The sequence below is a fragment of the Passer montanus genome, unplaced genomic scaffold (genome assembly GCF_014805655.1).
Source record: "Passer montanus isolate IOZ18808 unplaced genomic scaffold, ASM1480565v1 scaffold159, whole genome shotgun sequence".
Taxonomy (NCBI): domain Eukaryota; kingdom Metazoa; phylum Chordata; class Aves; order Passeriformes; family Passeridae; genus Passer; species Passer montanus.
Window position 1 is genome coordinate 736417 of NW_024363049.1, and position 21070 is coordinate 757486.

Sequence of the window (21070 nt, forward strand, 5' to 3'; positions counted from 1 at the left end):
CGGAGCTGTGCCCGATGCAGCCCAGGTGACCCAGCACGGAGGGACGGACAGCAGCTCGGGGCTGGGGGCAGAGCACACGGTGTCACAGGAGCCCCAGCGCAGCAAATCCTACCCTGGCACTGCCCTGGCCCCGTGGCCTCCCCTGCGGTCTGGGACCGCCTGTCCCAAAGGAGGACACCCCTCATGTGTGTGACCAGGGCTGTCCCCGCGGCACGGGGGAGCCAGGAGAGCTGGATCTGTGGGTGCAGGGGAATTTGGGGAGAGGGGTGTCCCTCTGAGAGCTGCATGGGGATTCTCAGGGGTCTGTGTGCAGCTGGATGGGGGTTTGGTGTCTCTGTGGGGCACTGGGGGAGCTCGCTGTGGGAAAGGCCAGAACTGGGGGGATTCGGGGGGCAGAGCCTGGAGGCCACAGGACAGACACAGACAGAGACACAGGGTGGGGACGGATGGGAATACAGGGATGGGGACTGTGTCCTGCACACCTGGAGCCTCCTGTTAGCGCTGCTAACAGGGGACCAACAAACCAACCCCCAATCCTGGGCTCTGTCTGTCTGTCTGTCTCCTGGGACTGCTCTGCCCCCGCTTCCTCCACCCTCCCCCTCACATCTGGCCAGCAGCAGCTTATTTTTTCCTCCAGGGTTGCGACATCCTGAGCCACGGGATGTTTTTCCTGAGCCTGTGCTGGCCCGCAGGGGGAGGGTGGGAGGATTGTCTTGGCCAGGGAGCTCCGGTGACAATATCTGAATGCCCTCCCACCCACTGCCCCGAAGGGCAGAGAGGGGGGATCAGGACAGCAAATCAGAGCAGGGCTGGAGAAGGGAGAGTGGATTCCTGCTGGTGATGGGGAAGGGTGATGGAATCCCAGCTGGGCCTGGTTCTCCAGATCCTCCAGGACTGGGCAACAGTGACCAGATGCCTGCCAGTGATGGAGAGGGGCAGCTGGAGCCTCTTGGGGCTGTAGCTACCGACCCCATCGTGTCCTCAGCCACAATCCATGGCCAGGCCACCCTCCACTCACAGGCCTGGGTGACCAGAGGATGGGGGTGCCACCAGAACAGGCCTGGGGGCACAAGACTGGGGGTACCCCTAGAGCATCCCCACTGCTGGAGCCAGGCAGGGGCTGAACCACCCCCTGTCAGCAGCACTGGGATGGCCAGACCCCACCTGTGCCTCCCTTTTCCCACCACAATAAATACCATTCATTCAGAAGAAACCATTTTATTATTTTTTTTTCCCAAAGAAAAAAAGCAATATAAATATTAGAGTATAAAACTTGCGTGTAACACATCGACATTGGTCTATATGGGTATAAGAAGGATATAAGCATATATATAATATATAAGTATAATTCAATATTAGACACATTGAAAGGGCAAACGTGTTTCATTTCACGCACACTCGGAGCACAGACCACGTGGAAAGAAGATACAGAGAAAATTGAAAATACTGATGTCCACAAGTTAGTTACTGCAATTAAAAATAACACGCCACTAAATACACGACACTCACTACGCTACCTCAGATTGCAGATTAAAAAGAAAATATAAAGACTACAATTCAGCTACAGCATTTTTGGGGAGGGGAGGGGCAGGTGGCAGCTGCAGGGGACAGGGTGGGAGCCGCTCCCAGTGCAGCCAGCAACGGAGGTGGCTGGATCCCGATGAAACACGAGGGATGCTCCTGCTGCCCTGGTGTGGGGAGGGGGCAGGGGTGGGGAGAGCCTGGCTGAAAGGGCTGGATCTGCTCGGGTGAGTTACGTGTTAGTGATTAAAAAAGGAAAAAAACAACACACACCCCCCTGGGAAACTCGGTGTGTCCCCTCCCGGGCCACCCCACAGCTCCTCTCCTGGCTCTGGCTACACAAAGCCCCCACCTGCCTCTCCCGGGGGCTCAGAGCTGCTTTGCTATGGGAAGCTGGCCTGGTGCTTTGGTGATGGGCACATGGAGAAACTCTAATCCTCATCCTTCCATTCTCCCCGCAGGGTACAAAGCCCAAAGCCAGCGGGAGCATCGCCTCCCCCTCCGGGCTGGCCCCGTGTGTCACGCCCCCAATCACCGCCCCCCATTTCGCAGCGTCACCCCCTGCTCTTGGGTCCCTTGTCTGGATCTGGTCCCCCAACGCCACCGAAACAACCATCACTTACTCAGCCACCAACTCTGCACCAAAGCCATGCAGCGGCAGCCCCGCGGATCCACCTTTGGGCGAGACCCCCGGAACCGCCCGACCACCCCAAACAACCTTTGGGGCCCGAACTAGAAGCAATAATGAGTTTCCCCAGCCCGCCTGAGCCATCCCACCCCCTCCCACCCCTCCCAGGGCAGCCCGGGCGGCTGCCGGCGTGCCCACCCCACGCGGGCATGCGGGGCTGTGCGGGTCCGTGGGGCTGCTGGCCAGTGCAGCTGTGAGGTGAGGGACGTGCATGCAGACACCGTGTGCAGACAGTGAAGTTGTCCCCGTGTCACCCGGCCAGGCCTGGCCGCGGGGAGCGAGGCTCTCTTAGCCTTAATTCCATAAGAACATCGACTGTACATATAAATATTTACTGCAAAGAAGGACTGAGATGTGTCTGCTCTTCGGAGACCCCTAGAACTGCCGGGGCAGCTGCCGCACACCTCGGCGTGCTCCTCATGGAATTCCCTGACTCTCACACAGCTGGAGGGCTTTTTCCTTATCATATTTCAGGCCATTAGTGGTTACACTTAAAAAAAATAATTAAAAATGCTTAGGATGCAGCTTTGCCATATTCCCTTTGACTCATGCAATATAAACACTTTTTTTTTGTTTTGTTTTTTCAGATGACAGGTAAGCAGGAACTGAAGCACTCCCTACCAACTTCCAAATTCCAAAATCCATCGCTATCATTGGCTGGGGGTGAATTTTACGAATGGAAAATTTAACAGCAAAGAACTGGAGCATGGGCTCTAAGCTAAGAACTTCCTTTTCCTTTCCAAAAAACAGCCGAAGGGCTATAAATTAAAAGATCCACATTAAAATTATTTACACTGGGCGAAGCCGAGCACAAGCCTTGTGCCTTTCTTGGACTACCTGCGAGCAAATTGGATCCAAAGACATGGCAAAAGACCTTCTGCCCTTGCATATTCGAATACCCGAGGGATTGTACAAAACATTATTCACAGGGCACTTGTTTGCGTTCGGTTTAGATTCCGGATTGGTTTTCATCACGAGACCTGAGAGCAGCGAGCCCCTGCTCTCAGCTCTGATGATGACGAGATACATTCGCAGCATTTCCTGCTTTTGCACCACAAAAAAAATAAATTCACATTCGTCCTCCGGCCTGGGCTGTGGTTTTGGGGGAGTGCTGGAGCCGGCTGCCCTGTAGCTCTAAGGTCTCCTTTTTCTTCTTCACTACTTCTTCTCCTTCTTCCCGGATTTCTTCTTGTTGCCCCCGGCGGGGGCGGCGCTCTTGGCGTCGCGCTTGCCGGCGGCGTTGGTGAGGGTGGCATTGCTGCCCGGGATGTAGACGTTCTGCCGGTAGTCGGGGACGTGCTGCAGGGTGAACTGGGGGCCGTAGCGAGCGCTCAGCCCCATCGTGCCATTGCCGCCGCCCAGGGTCGAGTTACCATCGGCACCTTCTGTGGGGAACGCCGGGGAAGGGGGGAAAGAGAAGGGCAGGATGTTAAAGCCAGCTGGAGACCCCCACCCCAAGCCCCAGCAGCCCCACAGGGTGTCAGACCCAAAACAACATCACCCTTCAGCTCCCCACAGGGCGACCTGGCACAGGACTCCCCCCGAAACTGCCCATTACAAACACATTGTGCAGTCACACCATTAGGGGTGCATTAAAGGAAATTCAATATTTATTTATTTTTCCGCCGCATTTAAAACCCTGCCCGCGGTATTTTTCTCCAGCCAGGTTTATTCAGGGAGCAGGACACGGGAGATGAGAAAGAAAACCCCTCCCCTGCAATACCACAAAATGGCTCTAGGAAGCCGAGCACGAAGGAAATCAATGCCAGAGCGTGTCTGATGGTCCAGATCCGGGAGCAGGGGGAGGGGAAGGCGAATTCATTCCTGTCGCTATGCAAAGCTCCAGCACGGAGCGAGGAGTGGGGAGGGGCGCAGGGCCCCCCGGGATGCTGGAGACCAGATGGAGATGGGGGATGCACGGAGGCAGGGGGAGAACGGGCAGGGGGGATGGCAGGGCTCGAGTGATGCTGTTGCCATGAGCTGCTGCACGATCTGCTCCAGTGCAGCTGCCTGTGCACGGCTCAGGGGGCGATCCTTGCACAGCCAGGCTCAGAAATGGTCTGCTGAAATTCAGCCTTTGTCTGAGACACTGTGTCTCCCATCTTTAGCGCCTCATGCCCATGGCTGGGGCCAGGCTCGCCTGAAGGGTGGAGACACCCAGCAAGGGCACCCAGAGAGCCCAAGGCAGAGCCCAGGGGTGCTGCTCCCTCCTTCCAGAGGCAGAGAGATTGTGGGAACAAAGAAAAATAACAGGCAGAGGTGGTGGGCTGGGTCCCCTCGTGTTTCTCCTCACTCCAGACCAGCTCTGTGCACGCCTCTGTGCTGCCTTTGCTTTCCCCTAAGCAGATGGAGGTGGCTAAGGCAGCCAGAAAGCTGGACAAAAAGCTGGATCGCATCCCACCATCCCCTGAAATATGGCTGTGTACACATTCCCTTTGCAGGGGTCGGAAGGATGAAGCAACTGCAGTTTGAGAAGTTGCAGCTGCTCGGCTGGAGCGGGCAGGGAGGAAAACACAGCGAGGCTGAAAACAAGCATGATATTGTGTCCCAGGGCAGGGCTGTGGGGTGCAAACAGGGAAATGCCTTTCACTTCCTGCTCTGGAAGCATTCCCTGCAGGAGAATTCTTCCAAAGTCCCCAGGAAACGGGTTCCAGACCCAACAGGGCTTACAGGACCTTGTGCTGGGGAGATGTGTCTGTAATTAGTGATATTTATTGCTAAGGCTCACTCGCCTGAGCAGCAGCTCATTTCATTAGTGACCAACTCAAGGCCACACCCAGGGAGGTGTCAGAAATGACCCCCATGGGATGGGATGACTGGAGATGTGCAGGGACCATCTCACAGGTGGACTACTGTGGAAGAGGTTTCACAGCAACTTCTGTGGGCCAGAGAGAAGTCTGATAAGAGGATCCATGTTTACCCCTGAAAGAATTTTCTACCAAGGTCATTGACATAGAAACCAAGAAAGAAAGAAGGAGAAATAAGAGAAACCTGCAACTGCCTGTTCCAATGAGCACTTTGTCCGTCTCTTGTGACCAATGAGTAAAGTGTAAGCTTATGAGGTTTGTAAGAATGTATAAAAAGCATGCAGGCTATTTAAAAAAAAAATGTTTTGAAGCCTTCTGAAAAAGGAGTGTGTTGCTTTGTATTGTCTCCGTCTCAACTATGACAGATTACAGCCTCCAGGCAGGGTTCCAATGAGCACTTTGTCCGTCTCTTGTGACCAATGAGTAAAGTGTAAACTTAGGAGGTTTGTAAGAATGTATAAAAAGCATGCAGGCTATATTAAAAAAAAATGTTTTGAAGCCTTCTGAAAAAGGAGTGTGTTGCTTTGTATTGTCTCCGTCTCAACTATGACAGATTACAGCCTCCAGGCAGGGGAGAATTAATTATTTTTTCTGGCCTGTCCCAGCCGGAGTCAGCCCAGCGAGAGGCTGGGTGGACTCGGGCACCTTCCCTTCCCTTCCCCGGGTACTGCTGCCCTGTGTCCCCCGGGGCACCCCAGGGCTCTGAGCAGTGAAGGGCTGCGGGTGCCAGCACCACCCAAGTCCCCATGAGTTAATTTGCAGTCTCAGCACAGCTTCCAGCAGGGAGAACGGGCACTGTGAAGTTCCCAGCCTGCCAGGCGGTCCCGGGTAAGGGCGACCGGCTGTTTCTAGGTAACACTGACATTAAGGCTGAAAAGAAGAGAGAACAGCAACAACAGGGGGTTATAAATGGGCACCGAGGTGCTCTTGCCAAGCAAAGCACTTGAGCTCTTGTCGCTGGAAAGGTCACACTCAGCCTCTACCAGCAGCCTGTGATTATCCCAAACCGTCCTGAGGAGGAAAACAAGAATGTGGGCTCTGGCAAAAATAACCAGCGAGCGGCTCCATCACCCCCGCGGGCAGAGGAGGCAGCCCCAGAGCAGGTGTCGCTGCAGCTGCTGGTGGGGCTTTCAGGGCACCCAATATAGCGTGTCTGCCCCTGCCCGGGGGGACAAGGACCTGCCCGGGCTGCCTGTCCGTCTGCTCTCCCACCATCCATGGCACCTCTCTAAATTCTCCCTGGAGCCAGAGTATTTTAAGGACAGGATGTCTGTGCTTGAGGGTCTGGTGTCCTGGAGCATCTGTGCTCCTTGGGCTGTCCCGGCAGCTGCCTCTGCCCATCCAGATTGCTCCAAACACTGGTTTTTCATATTGTTCCCAGCTGCAAGGCAGGAAGATCCAGAGGAAGGACGGCTGGGAAGGGAGGCAGAACCCTACAGCAAGGTCACAGCCCTGGGGGAAATCAGGTCCCCAGATACTCTGCCTTGTGATGGTAATGGAACCATTGGGGAAGGGATTTAATCCTCAAAGGACTGGATAGTGCACCTTGGCCTGCCAGAGCTGCCTCCTGCTGAAGCCAAGGAAAACCCCTGGCCCAGGGTAAGGATGCATCCAAGGCATTGCTGTGAGCCGCTCGTCACCCCGGAGCTCAAACACAGCTCAGCGGGTGACACTGAAAGATAAGGATTATTTAAATGGCCAGGAAATCACACCCAGGGATGGGTAGCACAAAGCTTAATGGGCAATTAGCGCTGCCCCTAATCAAAGCCCACTCCAATCAACACTATTGGCTTAAAGAGAGAGCAGAGAAGGGGACAGAGAGCAAGGGGGACACGAACACACTGTGCTGGAGGGAAAAACTGCTGCTGGGTCCCCATCCACACACCCAGCACAGAAAGAGCCCGAGCAGGACGGATCAGGGAAGGCCATTATCTGCAGCAGGGATTTGATGGCACCAACCCCCGGAGCCGGGGGAGAGGCTGGGACAGTTCGAGCCTTGTGGATTGGGGGAGATTTGCTGCAATAGGGCCCGGGGCTCCACCAAAGTCGCTGCTTAACCTGGAAGGGACCCGCTTAGCTCTGATCCGGGGGATTGCTGGAGCAGCAGCCAGAAAAACAGCTTTATTTACCAGCACGGAGACCGGATCTGGAGACACCGGGTGATGGTAACCACATGCAACCCCAAGGGCTGTTTTTCCATGGTCGTTTTTCAGAGCAAAGACACATTTTCACATGGTTTCTTTCTCTTGAGTGTAAACAACTCCCTTGCCCCAGACCTTGTCCCCCTCCCCAGCCAGGGCAGCTGTCTCCTGGTGTCTGCAGGGCAGCAGAGTTCAGCTGCAGCAGCTTTCCAAGAAAGCAACACTAAAGCCATTCCTCCTCCCTCAGATTCCTTCCCTCCGAACAGCTCAAAGGAAACATCCTAAGCATTTTGCACAGGGTTTTATGGCTGTGCTTCTATTTTTAAATCAAGGGGGGAAAGACTTGAAGGTATTTATAAATAAAGGCTCTATGAAAACCAGGCTCTTTATCCATAGTGCTGCACAGAATGATAATTGTCCTCGTTTCACACAAAGCCATGGAGACTGTGGGAACATCCCTCCCTGCCCCAGGCTTCTGCACAGCCATAAACCAGAACAAACCAACCCAAAACGACTCCAAACCACCCCCCTGTACATACAACTGCAAGGAGGCAGCAGCAGCCAGTGGGGGAAACCTTGGTGAGCCCATGGCTCAGCAGAGGGGCTCGGGGAGCCTTGTGCACACAAGGTTTGTTGGGAATACTGAGTCAGGCATTCACTGGTTCCCTTGGTCCAGCCACACACAACTCCCAGCCTTCCTTCCCCCTCACCTCACAGCAAGATTAATTTACTGCGACTTTCTGGAACCAAGTAGTCCATAAAACATCAACTCCAGACTGGCTCTTCCATGTAGCACAACCCCAGCACAGCCAGGTGGAGTTGTTTCAGTACAAAGCAGAGTTTGGGTGGAAGAAGTGTCCCTGTCTACAGGAACCAGGTATCTCCTCTACCTGGATCCCTCCTGACCCCTCTCTCTGCAGGGACAGCAGTCATTTATTTCCCCCCTGGATCCTCCTGACCCCTCTCTCTGCAGGGACAACAGGGCTTTTCCACCAGCTTTGGGATCTGTTGAGGCAGATCCTTTGCAGCCAGCCCAGCTAACCCAGATAAATCAGTCCCACAGCATCTTATCTGTCAGCATGAACCCGGGGGCCCCCCAGAGCAGGAGTCAGGGTTTTCCCATGCTGATGGACACCAACCATTGGCTGAAGCCAGGATCATGGCTTGGAGCACCTCCGTGTCAAACTGGTTGTTGGGCCAGGCTCCAGCTTCCTCTCCATTCTGGGAGCTGTGGGAAAAGAAAACAAACAATAAGTTACTCCACTTCAGTCAGGAGGAGTGGGCTGGAGCAGTGCATGCTTTAAATCCTCATAAACAGCACTCAGGGGCCAAGACCCTTTCAGAGGTGGCCATCCCTATGCAGGCTCTTGAAGAATAACCACCAAAAGCACTTGGGAGCTCGATGGTGCATCCAGCAACACCTCCCTGACTCCTGCTGCCTTCAGAGGCCACAGCCAAGCATCTTCTCTCCCCAAAACCCCACCAATATGGAATCACAGAACGGTTTGGGTCAGAAGAGAATGTGAAGATGATCTATTTCCAACACCCTGCCATGGGATATAATGTCATCCACTGCCAAAATTACAGTGTCATGTCACAAAAACTGCAGTCCTAAAGCCCCAGAGGTGCATATCCACCCTTGCATGCCCAGGGCCTCTGCCCTTCTGCAGGCTGTGAGTGGATGCACCTCTCAAGCTCTTTCAGGTTACAACTCCATCCTGCAGCTTCATTCATGTGAGGGAGGGAGAGAAAACCCCACAGTGTGGTGGGAATTTGGGTCATCACAGAGCAGCTGCCTGGCACCACAGAATCTGCTCTGAAAAGAGTCCAAGCTCAGTCCTGGGGGGGCTGGAGCTGCAGGGGGAGGAGAGCAGGCAGCATCTGGGCCTTGTTCCCCTTGGCTGCTGGGGGTGCTGAGCGCCACAGATCAGCCTGGCAGAACTCAGGGGGTGATGACAGACTTTGGCTGAGGAGGTTTTGTGGCCAAGGCTACAATCAGCACTCTGTGTGCAGGCTAACAAGCCGGGCTTTCATGTCTGCCAGGTGTCAGCTGTGCTCAGGCACCGCTCACTGCTCAGGGCTGTGCTCCCAGAGCCCCTCCAGAGCCTCCACACTTCCTAAGCACCTCACCAGCTTCCTGGGGTCCCCTCTGCTCTGTCCCTAAACGACCCCACCACTCGGATCACCACTGTCTCCTCTCCCAGTCCCTGCTCTGACCACCCACAGCCCTTTCCATCTGTTGGAATTCCAGGATTTACCCCTTGGCTCCCTTGGGAGCTCTGCTGAAGTGAGGTAGGGGAGGATGTGGGGTTGGAAAGCCCTTGCCATGAAAGAACCTTACTCCATTTCCCAGGAAAATGTTCAAACAATCAGGCTACAAGGCATGGAGGCTCCCCCAGCACTGTGGTCCCAGCTCAGGAGCTGCCAGACCCCAGCACTGCTCAGACCCCAACACTGCTCAGATCCTGAAGCCCTGCTGAGATCTCAGCATCCTGCTCAGCCACCAGATTCCTGCTCCGGCCCTGAATTCCTGCCCAGCCCCTGAATTCCTGCCCAGCCATGCTCCGGGGTGTCCCCCGGCAGCCCCAGGCCTGAGCACTCAGCACCCTGCAGGGCCGGTGCCAGCTCAGTGCCACGTGCTGGGCACCAGATGGGCTCCTCACGCCCTGCTGAGCATCCCCCTGCCTGAGTGCCCCCTCCACACACGGAGCAGGCTCAGAATGGGCATTCTGGAATTGGGACGGACCCGCAGGCGCTGTTCTTGAAGGTTGTACCTGCCACAGTGACCTCGTAGCTGCATCCAAGCTCTGCAAGGAGAGAAGCCTTGAAAGCACGTGAGCTTTCAGCATCCCTGTGAAATCCTGCCCCATGCACAGGGTGCCCAGAGAAGCTGGGGCTGCTCCTGGATCCCTGGCAGTGCCCAGGGCCAGGCTGGACAGGGCTTGGAGCAGCCTGGGACAGTGGGAGGTGCCCCTGCCATGGCAGGGGTGGGATGGGATGGTCTGTGAGGTCCTTTCCAACCCAAACCATTCTGGAATTCTGAATATTGGCTCCAACTACCTTAGAAACACAGTATCTGTCTGCAAGGATGCTGTGCAGACACTCCCAGGTGCTCTGCACAAAATCCAGTCTTAAGCAACTTGTCCAAAGATGTGCAGGACCCGAGCCAGGACCACAGGACCATCCCTCCCCTTCCATACCCCGTGCCTGAGCCATCCCCAGCCGGGCACAGGGCGCTGCTCCCACACCACTTAATCTTTAGGGGATGCAAATAAGCACCAGTGGGGCAGAGGCTGCCCCTGCACGACCCCGCAGCATCCTGAAATCCCTGCTGCCTGCCCTCCCGGGGCACCCGGGCACGATCCACAGCCCTGCTGCACGCCCTGGCTGGTGGCACGGTTCCAAAAGCCAGACGCGAGGCGTGCTCCCCTCCCAGGTGATTCCTCCGTGGTGAGATCCTCGGTCCCCTGCCCCCCGAGCGCCGTGCCGGGACAAGGTGGGGACAGCCCCGGGGCTGCAGTGACCTGCTAATGTCACAAACAGGGCTGGGAATAGAGCCCCGGGCGAGATCCAATAAAGGACTTAGGAACCTGAGCTCCACTGCAAACCACAGCCCATCCAGCCACCCGTTAACCCCAGCAGCTCCTGCCCCAACCCCAGCGGGAATATGAGATTCCCAGGGTTTTCAGGGCTTCAGGAAAGCTGCTCAGAAACATCCCTGAGCCTCCCAGGCGCTGATCCTGTCTCTGGGAGCTGCCTTGACATGATGGTGGCACCCAGAGATGGGGGAGAGAAAGCACAAGGAAGTATCACATGCATTTTGTTTGGTTGGGTTTTTTTTTTGTTGTTGGTGGTGTTTTGTTGTTTTTTTTTTTTTGTTTGGGTGGGTTTTTTTTGTTTGTTTGGTTGGTTTTGGGTATTTTTTTTTGTTTGTTTGTTTGATTTTTTTTTTGTTTTGGTTTTTTTTTTTTTTTTTTTTCCTCTTTAATTCAAAAGTATTGACAACATTTCAAGCATTTTATCTCCTAGTTCAGCTCAAGTCAAATCAAAACCAGAATATTTATCATGTGTTTAATCACTCTTTTTTTTTTTTTTTTTTTTTTTTTGTTTTTTTTTTTTTTGGTTTTTTTTTTTTTTTTTTTTTCTCCTTTAAATGTAATACTCCGGTGGTTTGAACTCTGCTGTGAAATCAGAGGCTCAGGTTCAACTCCCTCTTTGATGTGGCAGTGCCAGCATCACATTTTCCACCTCCCAAAAGACTCTTCCCTCCTCTTCCACCCCTCCTTCAGGCAACTCCTTCAGGTTCCCCTGTGCAGACATTCCTCCTGTCTCCTGTCAAAGCCTCTGTCCTACAGCAGTGGGAATGCACGGAAGGAAAGGCTCACCTGTGGTCAGGATTCCTGACCCCACTGAGCTGCCCAGCCCATGCCCTTGGCCCCAGGGCTGCACGAAGGCACAGGCAGCAGAGCTGGCACCGCTGGCACCAGACCTGGCCAGGAATGGGTTGCAAAGGGAGGGATGAGGGGCCTGGGTAGTCCCTGCAGCCTGGGAGGGGTCTGAGTGGCACAGCCCAACCCTCCCAAGGGGGGTGGCTCTACCAAGAAACGTGGAAAGGCACAGGCAGCAGGGCTGGCACCCCTGGGCACCAGACCTGGCCAGGAATGGGTTGGAAAGGGAGGGATGAGGGGTCTGGGTAGTCCCTGCAGTCTGAGTGGCACAGCCCAACCCTCCCAAGGGGGGTGGCTCTACCAAGAAACGTGGCTCTTGCCCAGACTGTTCTGAGCTCTTGGGTTAGAGCTGTGTGTCCCAGGGAAGGACTGAGCTCAGCATGGGCAGCACTTCAGAGCCTTTTCCTGCCTTGTGCTCTTAGTGAGGGAAACACGTGAACTCCTGGCATCAGCCTCACCAGCCCCTCCACTCTGGGGGACACCCAAAGCCCCACCTCCCCTTAACTCCCTGTGGGATCACAAAATCAGACTGGAAGAGGGGCACAAATCCTAGAACCCTGCCATGGTTTGGGTTGGCAGGGTCCCTAAGGATCCTGCAGTGCTCCAAGGTGCCACCTTCCAAGCAGAAGGAGCTCTCCCAGCCTCTCACCCTGCCCCGGGCTCCAGTGCTCAGATCACTTTGGTGGCTCTCATGTGGCCCTGCTTTTGTTGCAGTGAGGAGCCCAAAATTTGGCACAGTGCTCCAGGTGTGGGAATTGAGGGCAACTTCTTGTCCTGCTGGCTACAACCTCACCAGTAAAACCAGTCTCCACCACAGCAAAGGTGCACGGGGGATTCATGTTCAACCTGACAACCCATGTCCCTTTTTTCACCCTTACTGCACCCAGTGTTCCTGAATTTTGCACAAAGAGCCCCAAAGCTGTGTGCCTGCTCCGCATGACGCCACGTAGAAAAGCTATTTTAGAAATGCCTTAACATTGCAAAAAAAAAAAAAAAAAAAAAAAAAAAAAGGAATGAACTGCTGGCTACAACCTCACCAGTAAAACCAGTCTCCACCACAGCAAAGGTGCACGGGGGATTCATGTTCAACCTGACAACCCATGTCCCTTTTTTCACCCTTACTGCACCCAGTGTTCCTGAATTTTGCACAAAGAGCCCCAAAGCTGTGTGCCTGCTCCGCATGACGCCACGTAGAAAAGCTATTTTAGAAATGCCTTAACATTGCAAAAAAAAAAAAAAAAAAAAAAAAAAAAGGCATTGAACTCACTTCTCTAAGCAGGAAATTCAAGTGTCTCAATTACTTGCAGCGCAATCATCCAGAATTCAGAGGCACAGAAAAAAAACCCAAGGGCTGTAATCTAAAAACATCCAAAAATAACTTCTCACAGAGGAGAATGCACACAGCTGATGGCCAGAGCTGGCTGCCTTCCACGGCCATAGGATGGGGCTGTGAGTCACAGCTGTGAATCACTGACTCAACAATGAGCAGCCCTCCCTGCCCTGCTGCCCTGCCCGGGCTGGGCACACCCCAGAGCCCCCCTGCCACTGCCCCCCACCCCTCCACAGCTTTGGGTGCTGCTGCAGGGAGCCTGCCCGGAATGGGAGGCCTGGTTCCTATGGAAATAGTCCAGGACTGGCTGGTTTTAATACAAATGCTGTTGATTCAATAGGGTGTTTTTCTAAAAACCCATCCCCCATAGGATAGATTTTTTTTTTCCTCTCTGTTCAGTTCTACTCCACACTTCAAAGCTCAGAAAAGAGCTGGCTTTTATTTTCAGGAATGCTTCCAGCGGAGCTAGAACTGAGAGAAGGAATCAAAGCCACATTTGAGACAAGCCCGGGGGTGCAGCATCGACAGGGGCTCAGGGCATGGTGGACACAGACCACAGGCCAGGTGCTGTGTCAGGAGAGGCAGGTACAGCCTCTGCACGCCCTGGAGCTGCCTTCAATAAACCTGGCTCCGTGGAATCATGGAATAACCAGACAAAAGGCTTTTCTGGCAGCCCTGCCAAACCCCACTGCATCCATCTGCATCCCAACAGTGCCCCACCACCCAGAGCTTGCACAGGCACCCGCACCAGGGGGGCACTTGGGTGCTTTGCTCATCAGCTCATCTGCAGCACCCTCAGCCATCAGGTCCCTTTTTATCTTCCACTTCCAGCACAAAATTATTCCACTTCGAGCACAGAATTATTCATTTCCTTGCGGGGTTGCCATGGAGCTCATCGCTATGGCAGCCAAAGGCCTCGCAAACATTTATTTGCACAATCGCCCGATGGATTCCTGAAAAATTGTTTTCCTTGCTCTGCAGCTGGAAACACGAGTCCCAGCAGCGCCACAACAAACTGGGAGAGTTTATTCGTGCCAGAGCGGTGCTGTCAGAGCCCCAGGGATGGAGAGGGCAGCTCAGTGCCCCAGGGCACCACGAGATGCCTGGCAGGGCTGTGGGCAGGGCAAGGGCTGGGGATTTTCCCGGAATACCCTCACCATCCTCTCTCCTCTCTTTTTGGGGCTTTCTGGCTCCTGGGGCAGTGCCCTCTCCCAGCCCGTGCTCCTGGCTGTGCCCAGGCAAGGAGTTGTGACTGGGATTTACTTCTCCTCTCGCTCCCATTTACACGGCAGCCCCGGGTGCTGCTCCCCCTTCCCCTCGGGCAGCACCCGGCAGTTCCCCTTCCCCTCGCAGCTCCCGGAGCCAGGCTATCTCCATTCCTATTCCCGTTCCTCCATTCCCATTCCCGAGCATCCCCTGCTCGCTGCGGGCTGTCCCCCTGCCCCATCCCCCTGCCCTTCTCTTCCCTCTCTCCCAGCTTCCTCCCCATCCCCCTGTCCTTCTCTCCCTCTCTCCCAGCTTCCTCCCCATCCCCCGCTGCCTCCCACACGCGGCTCCAGCCGGAGGCAGCAGCGGCAGGAAAATCTCAGCCCGAACCTTCCCCGGCTGGCGAAGTGACAAGTGAGAGGGAGCAGAGCCGTCCCTGCCGGGGCTGAGCCTCCGCTGGGCTGCAGGCGTGTGGGGACACTGCCCGAGCTGGGGACACAGCCCCGAACCTGGGGACACTGCCCGAGCCTGGGGACACTGCCCGAACCTGGGGACACTCCCCGAGCCTGGGGACACTCCCCGAGCCTGGGGACACTCCCCGAGCCTGGGGACACAGCCCGAGCCTGGGGACACTGCCTGTGACTGGGGACACTGCCCGAGCCTGGGGACACTGCCCGAGCCTGGGGACACTCACCGAGCCTGGGGACACTGCCCGAGCCTGGGGACACTCCCCGAGCCTGGGGACACTGCCCAGGGCGAGCATCCCTCTGTCCTACTCCCCAGGCCGGCACCCCGCGCCCCCCGCCCTCCCCAGCCCCCGGAACGCCGGGAGCAGCTCCAGAAGTGCCACCATTCCCTGTCGCGGGCAGGGGACGCTGCCGGCCCTTCCCCAGCCCCCGGCTCATTCCCGGCCACTTCTGTCACGCAGCTCCAAGGCCTGGCTGGAGCCCGGCTTTGAGACCATGACTTGGCAAAGATGAAAATGTTAGCAAGGATCTGTGAGCGGGGGGAGCGTTTCCAGCTCCCAAAGGCTGGGGAGCCTTTACTCCCAGCCCGTGGAGCTGCTGGGGTGCTGCTCTGCTGGATGAAGGCGGAACAAAAGCCCTCAATGTTCCTAAAATGGGGCCAGGGCAGCATCCCCTCTCCCTGGAACTCTTCTAACCCTCCTGAAGGAGACCAGTAATTATTTCCCCCAGGCCATCCTGCCACCATCCATGTCCCAGACATGCCAGGAAGGATATTTTGGGAAATTCTTTGGAAAGGTGTTGTGCCTGTTTTTCAGAGCCATCTCTGCAGCCGGCCATGGCATGTGCTCAGCTGTGCAGGAAGCAGATGGAGGGAGAAAAATTAAACTAATGCACGTAGCACCTGTTAAATTACCTAAAATAGCTTTTCTATACATAAAACTGGTGATGAAACCCCTGATATTCTGGGGTGAGAAACATATCCCATCAGCTGGATAGTTCCTTTCCTCTACAAAAGACTTTGCAGCTTTTGTCCCACTTGGCAAGATCTGGAAAGTTCAGACTTCAAGGGCCATGATAAATGCAGATAAAGGGATTTTTGGCCCAGAATGGTCCATAAGGGAAGGAAATACTCAGTTTAAAAGGGCTCCATGATGTAGAAAGAAGCCCAAATACTGAATCTGCTGAGATTTGGGCTGTTGGTAGCCAAAAGGGTGGCCTCAGCAAGCAGGAGTGCTCACAGGTGACAGAGAGGACAGCTCTGTGGTCTCCTGACTCTGGAAGGGGAGGTGGGGTGGGACAGGACACATCTCTACAAAAACCTTCAGCTTCCAATCCCAAAATCAGATCAGCTCTGCAGGAAGAGGGGGAGGGAGAGGAGTTATCCAGGGAAAAGTCCTGCTCCCAATATCAAAACAACTCCTGTCTGCCCAGCAACCCAAATCCTCTCCAAAATTGCACCCAAGGCTGCAGCCCACGCCCAGAGCAAAGCCAGGCTCTGAGCAGCCTCAGAGTCCTTTAAAAGCAGTGCCCTGTCTGTAGGGTTGATAGGAAACCCCAGTAGTTAAATCACAGCATTGCTAGGATGGAGAAGTCCTCTGAGATCATTGGGTCCAACCATGAACCCAGCACTGACAATTCCAGCACTAACCCAAGCCCCAGGTGCCACATCTGCACAACTTTCAAATCCCCTCAGGCATAGAGACTCCACCACTGCCCTGGTCTCTGCTCCTACTCCTGACCATCCTTTCAGAGAAGAAATTTTCCCAATATCCAATCTTAACCTGCCCTGGTGCAAATTGAGGCCTTTTCCTCCTCCTGTCCCTGTTCCCTGGACCCCAGCCTGCCCCCCCCGGCTGTCCCCTCCTGTCAGGGAGTTGTGCAGAGCCACAAGGGCCCCCCTGAGCCTCCTTTTCTCCAGGCTGAGCCCCTTCCCAGCTCCCTGAATTTTCCCAATATCCAATCTTAACTTGCCCTGGTGCAAATTGAGGCCTTTTCCTTCTCCTGTCCCTGTTCCCTGGAGCACAGCCTGACCCCCCGGCTGTCCCCTCCTGTCAGGGAGTTGTGCAGAGCCACAAGGGCCCCCCTGAGCCTCCTTTTCTCCAGGCTGAGCCCCTTCCCAGCTCCCTCAGCCTCTCCTGGGGCTCCAGCCCCTTCCCAGCTCCATTCCCTGCCCTGGACACGCTCCAGCCCATGAGGCTCTCATTTGTCATCAATCTTTTCTGTTCCACAGCCCACCAGGTCAAACCTGGCAGATAAAACAGTCTGGCCCCTCATGGACTTCTGTGGTTCCATCTGAGGTGTTTGCTGAGTGAAAGCCACACAAACAGGCTGGGGACTGGTGTGGGCTTCAGCACTGGACACAAACTACCACCCCAAATACTCCCCAAAAAGACAACTTCTCTGCCAGGTTCCCCAGGATGTGGCAGAAGCTGGTGATTTGAGCAGTTCAGCCCCAAGGATCTGGCAGGGGGAAATCCCCTTCAGAGCAGAGCTCCTTCACTGGCACAACTCCTCTTGCACTCAGAGTCCCTGCACGCAGAGTCACAGCCAGCTCTCACTCTTGGGAGAACACTGTCACTTAGATTATGGCTGTTCCTTCAAAGCAATGCCCTCAAATAGTATTCCAGGGGCTGCTGTGACTTTTCAGGCTGCAGGGCTCCACTCACACCTTCCCCAGGCCTTGGGGAGGCAGCTGAGAGCAGCTCCACACTCCACACGCTGCAGGAGCTGTGGAGCAATCACTACTGAACACTGAACAGGCACACAAATACAACCCAGGCAGAAGAAGCAGGAATTTTAGCCCAGACACTGTTACAACTTCATCATTCACCCAGAATGTGTGGAAGCACACCTGGCAAAGCAAATACCACTGCTGGCTTAACCCTGGGGTGTGTTTGGGATGGCAATGTGAGGATTGTAATTATGTCCTAAACTTGCCACAGGGGCACTTCCCTCTGCTGCTCCTCTTGCTCCTGTCAGTGAGAAGCTGCAGCCTGTCCAGCAGCCTGCCTGGAATGTGCCCTTCCACGTTTTCCATGGATGAGCAGAAGGCAAATCCATCAGTGTTTATCTGCACAGCCCCACTGGTGCCCTGTGCTGTGCAGCACCTGCTGCTGGATCCACTACAACACAACACAAACTCACAGCGTAAATTCCTCGGTGTTTGCAACAGCCCCAGACACCCCAGACACCCCTGGGTCTGCCTTTATTTATTTTTAGGAAGGATGTGGGCAAAGCCTGCAGCTGTGGCCAGTTGTCCTTCTGCTGGGTAAGCCCAGGAATGTCTGTGGTTCCCTCTCTGCCCCAGCTGCTCCGGGATGTTCCCCCAGACACACACATGGGGTCAGTGTCCTGGTACGCTGTCATGCACCCTAAAAACACACCACAAGCCCCACCTTGGCAATACCTGCATGCTTTGAGCCACAAGAACTCCCCTGAGAGCTTAAAGGACTATTCTTTATTCCTCTCCCCAGCACACACAGGCAGCCTGTTGATAGTCCTGCAAGCCCAACTCTCGAAGTTCTTGCATGAAAACAAAACAAAGAATGAAAACCAAAAAAAAATGTCTCTCTTTTCCTTCCTGGCTCTCTCTTGCTGCAGCATGTCCACTGTGAGCCCCAAGCCCCTCGTTTGGGGGTGGGGGATGATGGCTGGGCCAGGCAGGGCAGCTGTGATGCTGTCTGATAAACAAGTGAAGCGAAGTGAACATCACCATTGGCTGTGCTCAGCCGGGGAGGGGAAGCCTGGCTAGCAACAGCTTTGGGAAGCATTAACAAAGGGGGATTTAGGATTGGAGAGAACAAATGGAAGGGGGCTGTGAAATGGCAACCCTGCATCTTCTCTACACGCTGTGCTCCTCCCTCCCCTGAGTTGCCATGGATTCTCACACTGCTTCCCAGCCCTCTGTGAGTCCCCTGGTGCTGTCTCTGGGGTGTCTCCTGCCTGCCATCCCCTCCCAGCCTGCCCACACAGCCCAGAGCTGTCCTCAGCCCTGCCACAGGATGCCTCCCAGGCCTGTCTCACCCTCTCATGTCCACCTGTGAGCAACACAGAGCCCTCCCCTTCCTTCAGGAAGGAAATCCTGCCTCCAGCCAGGTGTTTTCCTGAACAAATCATCACATAGACCATAAAACAAAGAGCAGCCAGGGTCAGGCAGCACCATGAACATGCAGGGCACAACAATGAAAACAAACCAAAACAACAAGATGGGTCCTTTGTACCAGCCCCACTCTCCCCCCATACACCAGCAGCCTCCTCCCACAGGGAAACCCCACAGTGATGATCCCACAGGGATACCCTGAGATGCTGCTGGACCATTCATTTACTGCACTTTGGCCAATTCATCACTGTAATCTCTGCTAGAGCCACTGATCTGATTTATCCAGGAATGGCATCTGCTGCTTGGAATCAGTCTGGATTCATCTCCATTTGCCCAGCGACAGCATGGGTGTGGTTTTTTTTAAGAAAAACAAACCACAAACATCATTAAATTAATCATCCTATCCTCCTATTTCTCCTAAACAAGATTAATTCTGTTTTGCTCAGGTCTGCCTCGCTACCACATTTTCAGAGCATATTGTCTGAGCTCCTCTCTCCTGAGCATGTGCACCAGAGCTCTCCTGTGCTTCAGAACAAAGAGCAGATTCCCTTTGTTGTCCTGGAGCAGCAGTGATGTAGCAGATCAAGAGCTGGTCCCTGCCTCACTGAGCTTCCCTGCTCTGCCTGGTTCCAGGTGCCCAGAGACATGTGGGATTTGTTGTGATGGGCAGGGCTATGTGGAGAAAAGACAGGATTGTTTCTTCCCCAGCTCCCATGGAGACAGCAAGGCAGAAATCCCAACACGGGTTTGAGCTTGTTTCTGGCTTAGGGTCAGTGCCAGGCTCCCCCCGTGATCCATCCAAACCCGTGGCCTAAGCTGCTGTGTCTTTATTGTTAATTAATTTGGGTCAAATAGAGTTAAGAGCACATCCCTTTTTTTGATTTTCAGCTGAAAGGCAGGCTGTGCTCCCCTAGCACCAAGCAGAGCCCTGCACTTCAGAGAGCTCGTGGTGCTACAGAGCTTCACCTGTCAGCAGGAGACACATTTTACAGGGTTTAACAGCAGAGAAACAGCAAGCCGGGCTCAGGCAGCTGCACTTGCCCCCTCTTTAATGCCTGTACTACCCAGCAGTGCCTGGGGAATTCACACACCAGGCATCAAAACTCTGGGAAGAGCACGGGAACAGCACAATGGGGAGTGGGCTGCTTTCCAGGATCTGCCTGTTTGATTGCCAGGGAGATGTCAGGGCTGGGCACTGAACATATGAGAGCACTTTCTATTTCCATCCTTTAATAGTGTTACACAGGTTTGGATTAAAAACATCCCCCTTCATTTAACTTAAAACAGGATGAAAGAAACAGGGGGGGGTTAAATCAGCAAGAGGAGTTTTGTTGCAAATGTGGACACAGGCAAGTGGGGAAAACCAGCAGGAATTAAAATCCACTGAGTTTTTCCAGTTATTTCAGCAGCAGCCTGTGCTTCAGCAAAATCTCTTTCCAAAGCCAGGGTTCAGCCCGTGCTGTGGGACCCCCTGCCACAACATGGGGCTCAGAGCAATCTGGTCCAGAGGAAAGTGTCCCTACCCACGGCAGGGGGTGGAAAAATATGAGCTTGAAGGTCCCTTCCAACCCAAACCATTGTGTGATTGAAGAGCAGCTGTTCCAGGGGCTGTCCTGGGCACCCAGGTCACAGATCCTCAGCAGTGACACCGTGCCTCATGCACCAGAACCAACATTTCCCACTCGTTCAGCTCCCCACACACACTCTGAGCTGCCTTTCCTCTTGCCCTCTCTCTTCCCACACCACAGTTGCTGCTCTCTCTTAGGCACTGGGAAGGGGATGGAGCTGGTGAACAGATCCAGGCAGGGGCTGGGAGCTGAGCTGAGTGTCACTGTCCCATGAGCTGAGGAAAGCCCCTGTCACTGAGCTGAGGGGGCCTGGGCTGCACCAGCTCTGTGCCCTGAGGAGCCCCAGCACGATGCTAGAAGAGGGAGAGCAGAGCCTGCTCTGATGGGGCTCATTTACTGCCTTCTCACAGCAAAACAATTACAGCAGCTGTGCTGCACTTCTGCATTAACAGGGCTTTGTTAATTGTCATTTGAACTAGAGCAGAAATGCTTAGAAAGATTTTCCTTGATTAAAATGTTGTCAGTGATGGGGAGCTCAACAGACCTCTGAGAAAACCATTCCAGCTATAGCTTCACTTTAAAGTCCAAGGCCAGCTTCTACTATGAACACTTAATCTAATTACATCAAACACTCACTCCATTTTAGCTTTATCAGCTGGAATAGCAAAGTTTAATCACTTCAACAAGTTGGCTATAGCAATCTCTTAATTTTCTGATAACATTATTATTGAGCCAGACCCAGGGAAAGAGTCAGGCACAAGCAGCTGTTTAATTGCAGATGTTTAACTGCAAGCT

General features: G+C 54.3%; 1 protein-coding gene across 8 annotated transcripts in view; it reads right to left on the bottom strand.

Annotated features, from left to right (window-relative positions):
* Positions 1 to 1202: 1202 nt before the first annotated feature.
* The window catches only part of LOC120499183 (protocadherin gamma-A4-like), a 48683-nt gene continuing 28815 nt past the window's right edge, over positions 1203 to 21070 (bottom strand). For 7 of the 8 annotated variants that reach the window (XM_039702717.1, XM_039702711.1, XM_039702715.1 and 4 more), the window contains 2 exons: positions 8297 to 8385; positions 1203 to 3594 (listed from right to left, as the gene is read on the bottom strand). In XM_039702717.1, the coding sequence (XP_039558651.1) occupies positions 3368 to 3594; positions 8297 to 8385 (316 nt within the window). In that variant the 3' untranslated portion in view covers positions 1203 to 3367. The remainder of the gene's footprint in view (positions 3595 to 8296; positions 8386 to 21070) is intronic. The other variant, XM_039702710.1, reaches the window with a different exon arrangement.